The 16,757-nt window shown below is 45.7% G+C and overlaps 2 protein-coding genes across 4 annotated transcripts in view; one reads left to right on the top strand and one right to left on the bottom strand.

Moving 5' to 3' along the window:
* bet1l (Bet1 golgi vesicular membrane trafficking protein-like) overlaps positions 1-3,947 on the bottom strand; it is a 35,701-nt gene extending 31,754 nt beyond the window's left edge. The window contains exon 1 of one of the 2 annotated variants that reach the window (XM_041197783.1): positions 3,842-3,947. In XM_041197783.1, the coding sequence (XP_041053717.1) occupies positions 3,842-3,860 (19 nt within the window). In that variant the 5' untranslated portion in view covers positions 3,861-3,947. The remainder of the gene's footprint in view (positions 1-3,841) is intronic. The other variant, XM_041197782.1, reaches the window with a different exon arrangement.
* A 2,095-nt stretch (positions 3,948-6,042) lies between these two features.
* Positions 6,043-16,757, top strand: part of ric8a (RIC8 guanine nucleotide exchange factor A) — a 112,851-nt gene continuing 102,136 nt past the window's right edge. Inside the window, exons 1-2 of one of the 2 annotated variants that reach the window (XM_041197756.1) lie at positions 6,043-6,163; positions 11,363-11,410. In XM_041197756.1, the coding sequence (XP_041053690.1) occupies positions 6,080-6,163; positions 11,363-11,410 (132 nt within the window). In that variant the 5' untranslated portion in view covers positions 6,043-6,079. The remainder of the gene's footprint in view (positions 6,164-11,362; positions 11,411-16,757) is intronic. The other variant, XM_041197757.1, reaches the window with a different exon arrangement.

Raw genomic sequence — 16,757 nt, forward strand, 5'->3', positions numbered from 1 at the left:
GATTTCAAGAAGGTGCAGGCAGGTTGGTGGAATGGACAGACGTGTGGCAGATGAAATCTAATGCAGAGAAATGTGAAGTGATACATTTTTGTAGTAAGAACCAGGAAAGGCAAAATAAAGGGTACAATTCTAAGGGGGATGGAGGGGGGAGGGGAATGCAGGAGTACAAAGACCTGGGGGTATATGTGCACAAATCATTGAAGGTGGCGGGGCAGGTTGAGAAAGGTATATAAATAGTTGTTTGGTAGCACAGAACTTGAGTATTGCTGAAAAAAAGAGACATTTTAATCAAAGATTTTCGTCTTGCACTCATCAGGACAATTTATAAGAAAATACCAATACCAAAATATTTATCCTGTATGAGAAGAGTGCTGATTAGTTGGCAAGTGCACTCTGATTGGTAAGACGTTGCCATGGAGAATGCATCAGTTGATGGTGACTAACAGTTAACTGCCAAGCATTGTCTGATATTTAAACCAGGCAGCTTGACTCTGATTGGTCAAGACATTGCCCTGGGGAAATGAACCAATAAATGGCCATCAATTATTTTGTTTAGCTGAAACAGGTGCAATGTGTGTGCATGTTCTTTCTGTCTGCAAAGAACAGGGCCTTGTGTATTAATACATGTAGCTTCTAGCACACACAAATGCACCACACCGCGAGCCCGACTGATGATCTTAAATTGGTTGTCAGCATAATTCTTAGCTCACTGAGGATTATTTAGCAAATGTTGTTCAATCACAAATCACATCCAATTCTGGGCACCATACTTCAGGAAGGATGTGGAAGTATTAGACAGTGGACAAAAGATATAAGAGAATGGTACTGGGGATGAGGCTCATCAGTTATGAGGACAGATCGACTGTTCTCTTTAGAGAAGGTTGAGCAGAGATTTGATGGTGTTCAAAATCTTGTGGAGTCTAGGCAGAATGGATGGGGAGAACCTTCCCATTGATGGAAGGGTCGAGAACAAAAGGACACTGATTTAAGATGATTGGCAAAAGAAGCAATGGCAACAAGAAAAGATACTTTTTTTTCATGCAATGAGTGGTTAGGATTGGGAATGCATTACCTGAGAGCGCATTCAATGCAGATTCAATTGTGGCTTTCAAAAATGAATTTGTTCATTATCTGAAAAGAGTTGCAGGGCCACAGGGGAAGGGCAGGAGAGTGGGACTAGTTAAGGAGCACTTATAGAGAGCCGGCACAGACCCAATGGGCCAAATGGCCTCCTCTGTGCTGTAACCATTTTATGATATAATTTATGTTCATCTGTCTGTATTTGTACATATTAATGCGTTATAGAATCTTAAAGCACAGAAGGAAGCCATTCAAGTGCTATCCAATTAATCCCCTTCACTGCTCCTTCCCCATGGACCTGCAAATCTTTAAGCATTGATCCAACTCCCTGTTTGAAAATTAATACTGAATCTGCTTCCATCACCCTTTCAGGCAGCGCATTCCAAACTATTTACTTGCTTCATAGACAATATGTTTCCTCATCTCATGTTTTTTTTGGCAGTTATCTTAAATCTACATCCTCTGGTTACCATCCCTCCTGCCAGTGGAAACAATTTCTCCTTTTTTACCCCATCAAATGCCCTTAATTATTTTGAAACCTCTTAAATCTCTTCTCTGCTCCAAGGAGAATAATCCCAGCTTCTCCAGTCTCTTCACATGACTGAAGACCCTCATCACTAGTCCCAATCTAGTAAATCTCCTAATTAACACATGGCTAAAGAGCTGGTGTGGGAAAAAGGGGTTCCTTTTCACAGAACATTGTTCTGGGACAAGAAGGAACTGTACTAATGGAACAGGCACCTGAACTGGGATGGAACCAGTGTCCAAGCAGAAAGGTTAAATAAGGAGATGCCAAAGGCTAAGGAAATCTACAAGAAATGTAAGCAGCCTAAATGTAAATAGAGCAGGGCAGGAGAACACAGGAAAGAATAATGTAAAGAGGACAGTGATGGCAAATGGAATAAGTAGTTATAGAACGGGAGTCTAAAAATATGGTTAAACAAAGTGAGAGGAAAGCATATTAAAAATTAGTTAAAATGTCTGTACAGCAAAGCACACAGTGATCGTGATAAAACAGGGGAACTGATGGCAATCATGCAGGAGGAACCAGTCAGTGTGGGGATTACGGAGACATAACTACAGAAAAATCAGGAGTAGGAACTAAACACTGCAGGGTATAACATATTTAGAAAAGATAGAGTGGGAAAATGGGAAATGGAGAAGCTGTACATACTTTATAATATAATGGTGGTAGAAGGGACACAGCGATCAGCAAGACAAAAATAGAATCCAAATGGATAGCGATAAAATATAAAAGGATCAATCACACTAATAGCTAATAGACCAGCTAATAGAAGATGGGAGGTGAAAGAAGAAATTCACTATTGAATCTAGTAATGAGGGATGAACCAGAGCAGAGAGAAGTAAAAGTATGGGAACGATAGGCAAAAGTGAACATAATATAACATGCTTTAAGATGATGATAGAGCAGGACAGAAGTGTGATGAAAACCAAATTAAAAGACTGGAGAAAAACTGACTTTGAGGGGCTGAGATTGGAACTTGGAAAATAAAATGGGCAACTATATTGGCAAGCAATGTAGAATAATAGCAAACATTTAGCATTCAACAGAGTGCGGGGAAAATCTGGAGTTTGACTAACTTTAATTAATTTTTTTGAGGAAGTAAGAGAGAGCAGACAATAGTAATGCAGTTGATCTAAATTATCTAGATTTTCACAAGACCTTCGATATGGTACCCCTTAATAGATAATTAATAACGTCAGAGAATGTGGAGTCAGGAACAAGTGGCAGAATTAATCGCTCACTAGCTTCAAGATAGAAAGCAGGGAGTGGGAAGTTTTGTGGTGCAGTGGATAATGTCCCTGTCTCTGAGCCAGAGGCTCCGGGTTCAAGTCCCACTCCGAGACTTCGCAGTCAAGGAAAACACTTTGTAACGTGGCCAACGAGGTTGATCATCAACCTTCTAATACACCTATGGCAGGCGGTAAGTCTTCTGTCACTCAGAACCTGCAGAAGGCAACAACAAACCACTACGGTACTTTGCCAAGTATAACCATGGAAGTCCATGGTTACCAATGCCCTCTTAGGGCATTCTACCTGAAGAGCAAGGGATTGATTCACAGTGGCAGAAGGTGGGAAGTGGTGTTCCAAAGGATGTGTCCTGGGACCACTGCTGTTCACAGTTTCCATTAACCATTTGGACTTTGGGAGAAAATTGAATTGGGAAGTTACAGTATACTAAACCTTTATCAAGCCTCAGTTAGACCACACGTAGAGAACTACAAGCAGTTTTGGTTACCATATTATGAAAAGAATACAATGTAGAGGCATTGGAGAATGTGCAGAGAAGATTTACAAGGATAATACCAGAAATGCAAGGGTATTATGAAGAAATAATTGAGATGCTGGGTCTCTTTGCTCTTGAAAAAAAGCTGAGCGGCGACCTAATCGAGACTTTTAAAATTAAGATAGGAGGCTCCAGTGGAGCATAAACAGAAAGACTAACAGGGCCGAATATGCGCCGTATATCCTGTGTAATCATTTTTCCAGCTGAGGCCTTACCAGCGATTCATAAAGGAATACTCGGTGTCTGTATTTATAAAATCGAGGATGATGTAAGGACTTTCTCATCCTATCCTGCGGGTTGTTCAGTATCCAGGACTGATTCCCTCCCTTCCTCTACACCGAGCCCAGCGCCTAAACAATAAATACAAACCACCTTCATCCTGCTAACAACACTTACAACCAAACCCGATTTCCATCAGCCTCCCCTCACTGGATAAACCCCCTATCTCTCACCTCGGTTTCTCTCCGCCATGTCTGCGCCCGCTGTATCCTGGGAAAACCTGGAGCTTCCTGTCAATCAACGGTGGAGGTGGGACTTCCTGTCAATCAAACAGTGGAGGTGGGACTTCCTGCCAATCAATGGTGGAGGTGGGACTTCCTGTCAGTCAAACTGTGCAGGCGGGGCTTCCTGTCAAACTGAGGAGGCGGGGCTTCCAGTCAATCAAGCTGTGGAAGGGTCAATCAAACGGTGGAGGAGAGTCTTTCTGTCAATTAAACAGTGGAGCAGGGGCTTCCTGTCAATCAACCTGTGGAGGGAAGTTTCCTGTCAATCAAACTGTGGAGCAGGAGCTTCCTGTCAATCAAACTGTGGAGGTGGGGCTTCCTGACACATTGTGGAGGAGGGACTTCCTCTCAATCAAGCGGTGGAGGCGCGACTTCTTGTCACTCAAATTCTGGAGGAAGCACGTCCTGTCAATCAAAATGTAGAGGCGGGGCTTACTGTCAATCAATTTGTGGAGGCGGTGCTTCCTGTCAAATTGTGGAAGAGGGTCTGCCTGTCAATCAATCAGCACAGAGTTAGTTGTGCTAAGCGTGGTGACTGAGAGACAGAACTAGCTCTCCTCAACATTGCTGGAAAGGTCACCACAGGTGGGCAGGTTGGAGCAATCCTGTGAATTAAGGACAGGGACAGAAGGAATTGCATTTATATAGTGCCTTCCGCAACATCAACAAGTCTTAAAGTGCTTTCTTTTCATTCATGGGGTGTGACCATAAGACATAGGAGAGAAGTAGGCCATTCGGCCCATCGAGTCTGCTCCACTATTCAATGAAATCATGGTTGACCTGATAATCCTCAACTCCATTTTCCTGCCTTTTCCTCATAACCCATGATTCCCTTACTGATTAAAAATCTATCTCAACCTTGAATATACTTAACTCTACAGTCCTCTGCGGTAAAAAATTCCACTGATTGACAACCCTCTGAGAGAAGAAGTTCCTCCTCACCTCTGTTTTAAATGGGCACCCCCTCACTCTGAGATTATGCCCGCTGGTCCTAGACTTCCCACAAGGTGAAACAACCTCTCAGCACCTACCCTGTCAAGCCTCATAAGAATCTTTTATGTTTCAATAAGGTCGTTTCTTATTCTTCTAATGTCCAATGAGTACTCAACCTCTCCTCATAAGAAAATCCCTCTATACCCAGGGTCAACCTAGTGAACCTTCCCTGGACTGGGCATCACTGGCTAGGCCAGTGTTTACTGGCCATCCCTGGTTGCCCTTGTTTAGAAGGCATTTGAGAGTCAACCACATGTACTGGAGTCATATGTAGGCTAGACCAGGTAAGAACGGCAGATTTCCATTCCTAAAGGACATTAATGAACCAGATGGATTTTTACAACAATTGACAATGGTTTCATGGTCATCATTAGACTTTTAATTCCAGTTTTTTTTATTGAATTCAAATTCCACCATGTGCCATGGCAAGATTCAAACCTAGGTCCCCAGAGAATTATGCTGGGTCTCTGGAGTACTAGTCCAGTGACAATATCAGTACGCCATTGCCTCCCTTCCTAGTTGATAAAGGAAGATGCAGCTGGCAGCATGTGTACAGCAAGATCCCATGCAGGATGGGGCCAGGAGGGTAGCACATGGCAGGGGCAGTGAGTGGACAAGAAGATAGAGGTAGAACTGCAAGGGTAAAGAGACTGGAAGAGTTACAAGGGAAGAGAGACAGGGACCGGGAGATAGGGAAGCTAAGGGGGTAGATTTTCAGCAACTTTAATGAATATTAAACACCTACTATTGCCAGCCCAGGGACGGCTGGGACATGACACTGGGGCTCGGGGCGGCTGGCTGGCCTCCTGCAGGGTGAGGGGACATGGGCTTCTCGAAGCACGTGCGCAGGTAGGTGAGTAGGCGGAGCTGTGGGCGTGGCCTATCTATGTGGGCGTGGCTGGTGGGCCTGGGGCGGTGCTTGTTTCTCTGGGCGGGCCTGCGGCCCTGGTGGCGCGGCTTGTCTCTGTAGGGCGGGGCCATGGGGCGTGGCCTGTCGCTATGAGCGGGGCTGAGGCCTGGGGCTTGTCTCTAGGGATCTGTGGGGGCGCGGCTTGTTTATGGGGGCGGGGAATGAGGCTTTTCTGTGGGCGGGGCTTGGCGCCTGGGGGTGGGACTTTTCTCTCTGGGCGGGCCTGGGGGCGGGGCAGCCCGTTCCGCTCCGTGCTGGGTTGTGCCGCTTTGGACTGGGAGGGAATGGAGCTCAGTCGGGTTATCGAGCGGCTGGAGAGCGAGGATCAGGACTCAGTGCTTGCTGCTCTGCAACTTCACAATACGGAGGTGAGTGTCAACTGAGCCCCGGAGAGAGGGAGAAGCACCAGGCTCCGCCTGAGGGAGAAACGGAGCTTGAAGCTGGCTCACACCAGGAGAACTCCCGGATCCTAGTGGGACCTGGGCCGAACCCACTTCTTCGGACAAACAGCAGGAATTCCAGCCTTTAATCCAAGATCTGGCCCTGGCCCCGGGATTTACCATTAAACACAAACCAGCCAACATCAAGGCTGTTTTACTGACAGCCCCGCCCCTCATTATAAACCCCGCCTCCCCCTCGGGCCACGCCCCCTGGATACAAGCCCCTCCTCTGTCCACCAAGACCCAGCCCCCCCCCACCCCATCTGGGCCGTGCCCCTGTCCAGCCCCTCACACACCCCCACCCCTGGAATTGAGAGGGTCCAGGGGAGTGGTCCATGTTGGTTTGGGTCCTGGGGTGTGGGTCCCAGTTCTTGGGTGCCAGGGTGGCCTGATTAGGTGCAGTGGGAAGCTGTTGGGGCTGACATGGATGTGTGCATTGTGTTATGTCATTGTTGGCATTTAGCATTGAGGTCACTAGGTTTACCATTCTGGCTTCCGATGGAGCGAGGCTTGGATATGGAGGCTGTTTTCCTAGTGTCAGGAGTGCCTGATGTGGCAGCTTCCCCTGGGTTACAGCTCTGCTGTCAAGGGTTCTGGCAGGGTGGTGTCCAGGCGTCTGGGATGTAAGAACCACAGGACTCAGGGGAGTGGGGGCGGGAGTGTTGTCCAGGGCTTGGGAGGGTTGGTGTTTTGCCTGGGGCTCTGAGGGTTGGGGAGTTTGTCCAGGTCTTTTGGGGTTGGGGAGGGGGCGTCTGGGCTCTGAGAGGGGGTGGGTGCCTGGGAGGGGTGGCCAGGCTCTGGAGCTCACAGTATGTGATGGAGAAGCATGCGGTCTACTCTGTCTCCAATGCCAGCTTTGCTCAGGGTTGAGTTGAGTCGCTGGGAATGTGTGGGTGAGTCTGAGGGGTGGATTGCTGATTGGTGTAGTCTATCTGCAGACACACTGAAGCTGCACTCTGGTCTTCGGATTTGTTTTTGAAGTGAAGGTGAGTGGAATATTTGGGTGGAGATACTCCATATGGGGTTGAAACATGAAATTAATTTTTGCTGTTCCTTTGATCTCAGGTTTGTTTTCCTTCAAATTTCCAGCTGCTCGCCAGTTATTTATAGTCTGAACTTCAGTCAATGACAACGTTTTACTCTCGGTTAAACTTCCAACCCAGAACAGGACCACAACGAAAAATCAATAGAGAAATGCATTTCTCTCCCTGTTTAATGGGAGGTGGGGAGATGGAAAGAGGAGTGTTGAGAGAATTGGGAGGGGCACATAGAGGGATGGGGAGAGATTGGTCTGGAGATTGGAGGTGTGGGTCAATGTAGAAGGGTGGCAGTGGGAGGCTGTGGAGGTTATGGTCTTGCATTAGGAACCCAGAAGTTCAGATTCCATCCTGGCAAATTGTAAAATCAAATCCAACATATTTAGTAATCCCAGAAAAAAAAGACCATGAAACTGTTGGATCATTAAAAAACCCCAACTGGTTCACTAATATCCTTCAATGAAAGGAATCTGTCACCTAATGAGTGACCCATATGACTCACTTTCCATACACCCGGTTTAGCTGTTGAAGGGCTCTGCTCTGGCCAGTGCCACTTTCTAGGACCTGACAATAAATATGGTCCAGCAGAGTTGCACACAGGTGAGAGACAGGGATCCATCTACATAATGCTGGTTGGTATGTGGTGGAGGACAGGTGTGGTTAATTCTAGCATGATGACAAGGGCATGGAAATACTCTCCTGGGGCAGATCCTTGTTAGCCTGCTCCCTGTCCACCAATTAGTAATTCTAATTTTCAAACCCCTCCATAGCCTCATCCTTCCCTACCTCTGTGACCCCCTCCAGCCCCTAAGCCCCTTGAGATCTCTGTGCTCCTCTAATTCTGGCCTTTTGCACATCCCTGATTTTTATTGCTCCACTATTGATGGCTGTGCCTTTAGCTGCCTAGACCCTAAGCTCTGGAATTCCCTCTCTAAACCTCTCCATCTCTCTGAGATAAAAACAAAAAAACTGCGGATGCTGGAAATTCAAAACAAAAACAGAATTACCTGGAAAAACTCAGCAGGTCTGGCAGCATCGGCGGAGAAGAAAAGAGTTGACGTTTCGAGTCCTCATGACCCTTCGACAGAACTTGAGGTCGAGTCCAAGAAAGAGTTGAAATATAAGTTGGTTTAAGGGGCGGGGGGGAGGGTGGAGAGAGAGGGCTCTCTCAGCTTATATTTGTGGTAAATATAAACGATTTAGACTTGAATTGTAGGAGGTTGATCAGTAAGTTTACGAATGACACAAAAATTGGTGGGTTGGTAAATAGTGAGGAGGACAGCCTTAGATTACAAGAGGATATAGATGGGCTGATCAGTGGCAAATGGAATTTAATCTGGATAAGTGTGAGGTGGTGCACTTGGGCATGACAAACAAGGCACAGGAATACACGATGAATGGTAAGCCCCTGGGAAGTACCAAGATCAGAGGGACCTTGTTGTGCATGTCCACTGGTCCCTTAAGGTAGCAGGACAGGTAGATAAGGCGGTTAAGAAGGCATATGGGAAACTTACCTTCATTAGCTGAGGCATAGAATATAAGAGCAGGGAGGTTATGCTTGAACTGTATAACATGCTGGTTAGGCCACAGCTATAGTATTGCGTGCAGTTATGGAATCCGCATTATAGGAAGGATGTGATTGCACTTGAGAGAGTGTAGATGAGACTTACCAGGATGTTGCCTGGGCTGGAGAGTTTAAGTTATGAGGAGAGATTGGATAGACTGGGGTTATTTTCTCTGGAGCAGAGAAGATTGAGGGTGGGACATGATTGAGGTGTATAAAATTATAAGGGGCATAGATGGGGTAGACAGGAAGGAACTTTTCCTCTTGGTGGAGGGATCAATAACCAGGGGGTATAGATTTGAGGTAAGGGTCAGGAGGTTTAGAGAGGATGTAAGGAAAAATGTTTTCACCCAGAGGGTGGTAGGAATCTGGAACTCACTACCTGAAAGGGTGGTAGAGACAGAAACCCTCATAACATTTAAGAAGTATTTGGATGTGCACTTGCGAGGCTATGGGCTTAGTGCTGGAAAATGGGATTAGGTGCTTGTTTGATTGGCGCAGACCCGATGGGCTGAAGAGCCTTTTTCTGTGCTGTAGACCTCTATGACTATGACTATGACTTCCACAATCTTGAACCCAGGCACGATGAAAATTAAAAAAGTGCAATACTCGCAGGCACAACAACAAACCAGTGAGACTTGGAGAATGCATTGAACCATGTCCAGTCCTGTGAACCATTCTGGAACTTTTACATTCGTTAAAGCTGTTAATTAAATGCAAATTGTATATTTATTCATTAATTTTTCAGGATGGAGGCATTGCTGGCAAGGCTGGCATTTATTGCTCAACCCTAGTTGCCCTGATCAGGTGGCAGTGAGCCACCTTTTTGAACCACTGATCTCTTGCTCAGTCACTTCAGAAATCAGTTAAGAGTCACCCGCATTTGTCTGGGTCTGAACTCTCCTTATAGGCCCAGACCAGATAAGGATGGCAGGTTTCCTTCCCTAATGGACATTAGTGAACTAGATGGGTTTTTACTAGAAACTGACAGCTTCATGGTCACTTGTACTGGGACCAGCTTATTTTGGGATGAAGAGGGTTGTGGTTGATGTGATTCACTCTTCCTGGCCCACATTTCACCGTATTGATTTGCTACTGCCTAATGTTGATATATGACCAGAACACAACTGCAAAAATTCAGAACTTTATTACTTCAGTTTTTAATTTTTAGGGGAAGTTTATTTATAACCCAAGAGCAAAAAAACTGTGGATGCTGGAAATCTGAAATAAAAACAAAAACTGTTGAAAAAGCTCAGCAGGTCAGGCAGCATCTGTACAGAGAAACAGAGTTGACGTTTCAGATCAAGATTATCTTTTTTCAGTTCTGATGCAAGATCGAAATATAAGAGTTTTTGAGGCAGTGGAAGAGGGGAGAAAAACAAAAATGAAAGTGTGAGATAGGGTGGAAGTCAGGAGAGATTACATGACAAAAGATTAGCTGGTGCAAAAGCCAAAGAGAGTGGTAATGGGTGTAGTAAAGAAACAAAAGTTGTGCCTAGATGAGGTGTGAATGATGTTAAATAAATGCAAGTTGTGTTTTTATTCATGAATTTTTCAGGATGAGGGCATCACTGGCAAGGCTGGCATTTATTGCCCAACCAGTTTTCTTTCTATCTTCAGTTCTGATGAAGGGTCATCTTGACCTGAAATGTCAACTCTGTGTCACCTCAGGTGCTGCCCGACCTCTTGAGCTTTTCAAAAAATTTCCGTTTTTATTTATAACCTGGCTGTTAGTAACTGTTGGAAATGATCTGCAGTGTATCTGCTTCGATCATCATTCTCTGATCCTGTCCTCCAGCAGCGAAATTCTTTGTCATTGTATCTATGAGGACACAACTCAGAGGATTGTGGATCTTTGGAATTCTCTACCGCAGAGAGTTGCGAATGCTCAGTCATTGAGTATATTCAATATAGAGATCAACAGATTTTTGCTACTAAGGAAATTAAGGGAAATTGGGATTGTGCAGGAAAGTGTACCCGAAGTAGGAGATTGGCCTAAATCCTGTTCAATGGCGATGCAGGCTTGAGGGGCTGAATGACCTACTCCTACTCCTATTTGTTTCCTCAACCCCCAACCCCTACAAGATGTTGAAGGTGGGGATTTGTTGGTAGTAATGCTATTGAGTGTCTAGGGAGGTGAAACCCTCTCTTGTTAGAGATGGCCATTGCCTCGTGTGAAAGTTACTTGCCACCCATCGGCCCAAGCCTGAACGTTGTCCAGGTTAAGTTCCTTACTAACAATCTTTGGATGAGGAGCCCTGTTACTTCACTTGCATTGACCTTTATTCAAAGCTGAATCATTTCACACAATGATTATACTGCCCACAAAATCATTAATTCTGACTGAAAATGAACAAGATACTCAATGGTTTGTGAACCAGGCCAACATTGATTGGACAATGCAACAAATGGAGCTGCAATCTTCTCAGTATTCAATTTACTATTTAACAATATTTTTTGTAGAAATAGCCATAAGGAATTGTTTCTGCTCCATTGCAATTTCCATTTCTCATCCTTCTCTTTCAGAATTCTCAACGTTTCCTGTTTGAAGTGGAGGATAGAGAGTTAAGACAGGTAAGATGTTGAAAGGAGTGATGGCAGGGGGCAGTGGGTTGGGTGGGTGGGCAAAGGGATGGGGCAGACAGAGGCACAGGGGAATGCAGAGTGGGGGTGGGGACAGAGGGATGGAATACAGAGGGACGGGGGTAGGGCCATGAGGCAGCAGAGGAATGAGGGAGACACAGTGGGTGGAGAGTTTTATACAATTAGGTGACAGGATTACTGCAATAGCTTTAAAAAAAATCTTGAGTAATTGCAAAGCCCATGCGAAGTTGTTTCGAAAATGATGAACAGCTTTTATTGAAGTTCATAATCCACAGGATCCCAAAGCAAATTAAAGATAAATACAAACAGCTTCTCCCCTCAGGCTTCACCATGGGTGCTTCATTAATAATTCAATATCCTTTACTGCAAAACTCTAGTTAGGGTTCTCAATAAAAGCAACAGTAACGAGGCAGGGTTTAAAATCTAGTCATTTGCAACTGTGTCCTACTTTGCCCCATTAGCAGAGAGACAATCAATATCCACTTCTGTCCCTTTAAACAGTCAAATTTTCGCAGCGGTCTTTCAGTGAGTTTTTGTCTTTTTCAGGAAATAGTGAGATTAATTTGAAGATGTTTTGTTTTGCCGGTCTGTTAATTGTTAGTGTGTTGGTGACATGATCGGGGAAAGTGGTTTGAAGGAGGGTGTGTTCCAGGGAAAGCATCACTGGCTAGAGGAAGCTTGTCAATCATCGGTTTAACCAAGCTTGTCAATGCAACTCCCTCACTATTAGTCAGGAATCCTCACAGGATCCATCCCCAGTTGTATCAACACTTAGGCCGGAATTTTCCAGCCCCTTTGTAGTGGGTTCCCCTGCGGCAGGGTTGGTGAGCCATTGAAATCTCCATTCACATCAGCAGGACCAGAAGATCCCATCAGCGTGAGGAGCAGCAAAATTCCAGCCTTACTGTTTAAAGGTACAGCATTCCAGACAATAGCATTTTGTTTTCACTTAGCTCTGGTTATGCTCCAGCGTGATAGCTTACTCTTCAAAACAAGTTCACATGATCATCATTCAAATAAAATTAACCAAACCAACACCAGAAATGATTGGGAGAGGGGAGAGACTTCTTGATGAATTCCTGTTTGAAATTTTGAAAGGGAAGCCAACAAAAAGCAGACAAGTAATTGTCACAATAATGGCTGTAAACAGTAACAGCTTCCCTGCACATCCTCAGCCTGTATCCACAGTCGCCCTATATCCTCAACCACAGTAACCCTCTCCCCAATCCCTCAACCCAACCCACCCACCCTCTCCCCAATCCCTCAACCCAACCCACCCACCCTCTCCCCAATCCCTCAACCCAACCCACCCACCCTCTCCCCAATCCCTCAACCCAACCCGCCTATCCTCTTTCCAATTGCTCAACCCAACCTGCCCTCCCTCCCCCCAATCCTTCAACCCAACCAACCCTCCCTCTCCCCAATCCCTCAACCCCAGTGACTCACGCTCTCCCCAATCCCTCAACCCAACCCACCCACCCTCTCCCCAATCCCTCAACCCAACCTGCCCATCCTCTTCCCAATTCCTCAACCCAACCCGTCCTCCATCTCCCCAATCCTTCAATCCAACCGACCCTTCCTCTCCCCAATCCCTCAACCCAACCCACCCATCCAAGCCCCAATCCCTCAACCCAACCCACCCATCCACGCCCCAATCCCTCAACCCAACCCACCCATCCTCTCCCCAATCCCTCAACCCAACCCACCCATCCTCTCCCCAATCCCTCAACCTAATCCGCCCATCCTCTCCCCAATCCCCCAATGCCAGCGACCCACTCTGTCCCCAGTCCTTCAACTCTAGCGACTCACCCTCTCCCCATTCCCTCAACACCACTGACCTACCCCCTCCTCAACTCCTCAAAGCTGTTGACCTATCCTCTCCCCAGTTGACTCACCCCCTCCCCAATCCCTCAATCTAATTGACCCACTCACCCTATAATCCCTTAACCCCATTGACCCACCCTTTCCCCAATCCCTCAACACCACCCACCCTCTCCCCAATCCCTGAACACCACCCACCTACCCTCTCTCCAATCCCTCAACCCCTTTGACCCAGTCTCTCTCCAAACCCCCAACTCCATCAACCTACCCCCTCCCAATCCCCCAATCCTATTGACCCACCCTCTCCCTAATCCCTCAGCCCAACTGACCTGTCCCCTCCCCAATCTCCCAACCCCAATGACCCACCCTTCCCCAATCCCTCAACCCCACCGAATCACCCCCTTCCCATTTTCCCAACCCCACCTTCTCACTGTATCCTGAATGTCCTGCATGGTAAGCAGAGGAGGGGAGGGTAAATTTAAAACTAATATGTGGAACCAATATTTCAGTGACCGAATAGCCAATCTATGGAATAGGTACAGGCTGCCTAGGGAGATGATAGAAATATTTAATATTGATTCATTCAAGTGCAAATTAGAGAGATTTCTTTCACAAAACAATATAAGTAAATTTATATGAGACACGATGTGTGATGAGTGTAGCAAACATGGGAGAGAACAGGTGATATTGGATCTAGGGTTCCCAAAGCTGTCCACCAATGTGAGTTTTCCTCACCTCATGTCTGGGTCTGTTGTAGATTCATTGATAGAGATTATTTGCTGTGATTAATCAACAACTCTATTATCATTGGATCATGTTGAAAACGTAAATTGTCAAAAATCTTCTTCTGGCATGTAAATCATTAGCTGGAGTAAGTGATGGGGGTGGGGCCTATTATGGTCAAAGAAGGTGATGTATGTTTAGAGACACAAGGCAAGGTTAGAATACTTAATGAGTTATTTGTTTCAGTGTTTATTAAGAAAGAGCATACTGACAAAATATTGGTAGATCTGGAGGTGGTAAAGGTAACGCATGAGGTGAAAATTGATAGGCAGCATGTACTAGAAAGGCTGGCTGTGCTTAGAGTGAATAAGTCACCTGGTCAGGATGGCTTGCATCAAATGTTGCGAAGGGAATTGGGGTCAAGATAGTTGAAGAGCTTGCCATAATCTTATCTTCACTATATATGGGAGAAATGCCAGAGGATTGATGAGTGGCATGTTTGACACCATTATTCAATCATAGATAGGCTAGCAGAATGGTGAGACAAGTGGCAGATGGAATTCAATACAGTGGGCAGAATTTTTCCATCGGCGAGCTGGGGGCGGAACCCCCGGCGTCATCCTGCCCCATTTAAATATTCAGGAAGGCGGGTGGACAGTGAAATCAGCTATCCGCCCGCCAACCTGTCAATGGCTAATTGAGGCCATTGGCAGGATAATTAAGGCAATTAAAGGCCCTGCCTGTCCAACCTTAAGGCTGGCGGGCAGGCCAGGAGCCCTAGCGGGCTTCTGAAAAACATGAAATCTCATCCACTGGTGAGATGAAGTATCATGTTGGTTTTAAAAAAACTTTAATAAATTTTCTGTGATATTTATTAACATGTCCCATCTCGTGTGACATTGTCACATGAGGGGGACATGTTAATAAATTCTTTGTTTTTCTATTTTTAAAGTTTCAAACACTGTCAGTGATCTCCCTGAGGCAGCACTTAGTCTCAGGGAGATGTGCGCTCTTTCGCGCACATGCACGCACTTTGACAGTTGGGGAATCCCCCCCACCCCGCACAGGAAGCGCATAGCACTTCCCATTGGGCGGCCCGCTGGGCAGGCCTTAATTGGCCCCCTCACCTAAAATGGCGGCGGGGCCCGTTTCGGCGGCAGCGATCAGCTGCCTGCCCGCTGCCGAGCCGGTGGGGCCCGCCCGCCCATCAAGGCAAAATTCTGTCCGGTGAGTGTGATGTGATGCATTGCACTGTTCTAAAGAGTGTGCAGGGACAGAGGGACCTGTGGGTCCATGTTCATGGATCGTTGAAGCTGGCTGGACATATAATAGAGAGTTGTTAGCAAAGCATATGGGGATTTTGTGCTTCATAAATCGAGTTATTGAGTGTAAAAGATGTTATGCTGAACCTCTGTAAAGGTTAAGACACATTTAGAGTATTGGGTTCAGTTCTGGTCACTACCCTACAGGAAGGATGTGAGGATCCTTGAGAGGGTGCAGAGGAGATTTACCAAAATGGTTCCTGGGATGGAGAATTTTAGCTACAAGGTTAGATTGGAGAAGCTGGGTTTTGTTCTGCTTGGAGCAAATGCGATTGAGGGGAGATTTAGTAGAGGTGTACAAGATTATTACAGGCTTAGATAAGGTAAACAAAAAAAGCTATTCCCATTAGCTGATGGTACAAAGACAAGATCTTGGGTAAGAGATGCCGAGGGGAGGTGAGCAATTTTTTTTAATGCCGGGAGTGTTTTATTTCCTGGAATTCACTGCTTATGAGGGTGGTGGAAGCAGAGGTGATGAATGATTTCTAAAGGAAATTGGGTGAGCACTTGAGGGAAATAAACCTAGAGGGCTGTGGGGATATAATGGGGGAATGGGACTAACTGGACTGCGCTTACAGAGTTGGCATGGACTCAATGGGCTGAATGGCCTCCTTCTGTACTGCATTGACTCTGTGAAGACCAGGATAGCAAAAGGCAAACTGGATAAACATTAGCAAAAGCAAAATACTGCAGATGCTGGAAATCTGAAATAAAAACGGAAAATGCTGTTAAACTCAGCAGGTCTGGCAGCATCTGTGGAGAGAGAAACAGAGTTAATGTTTCGAGTGCGTATGACTCTTCAGAGCCAAAGAGAATAAACCAATGTTTAGCTACAGAAAATGCTGGCAAAACTCAGCAGGTCTGGCAGCATCTGTGGAGAAAGAAACAGAGTTAACATTTCAAGTCCATATGACTCTTCTTCCGAACTAGAGAAGTAGAAATGTGATGGATATTATACTGTTTAAGAGGGGGTGGAGTAGGTGGAGCAAAATAGAAAGTCAGGAATAGGTGGGAGCTAAGAGGAAATTTGACAAGGATGTCATGGATACAGGATAAAGGGAGTGTTAACAGTAGTGTTAAAGACTAAAGGTGCTGAGAGTGGCATAAAGGTAAATAGCAGAATGTGTTAATAGCAGAACAAGGGTCAGCACTCTGTGAAAGCAAAACATAAAACCAAATAACAGATGGACCTCTGTGGGATGGAGTGGGGTTCTGTTGGGGAAAAAGGATAATTTAAAAAAATAATAAAATCAATGAATAAAAAATAAGTAACTGATTAAAAGAGGGGTAAAGATAGAGGAGAGTGTTCATGGCGTGAAGTTGTTGAACTCAATGTTAAGTCCGGAAATCTGTAAACTGCCTAATCGGAAGATGATGAATTTTATACTGTTTAAGAGGGGGTGGCGCAGGTGGAGCAAAATAGAAGGTCAGGGATAGGTAGGAGCTAAGGA

This window comes from Carcharodon carcharias, chromosome 10, assembly GCF_017639515.1.
Source record: "Carcharodon carcharias isolate sCarCar2 chromosome 10, sCarCar2.pri, whole genome shotgun sequence".
In the NCBI taxonomy this organism is placed as follows: Eukaryota; Metazoa; Chordata; class Chondrichthyes; order Lamniformes; family Lamnidae; genus Carcharodon; species Carcharodon carcharias.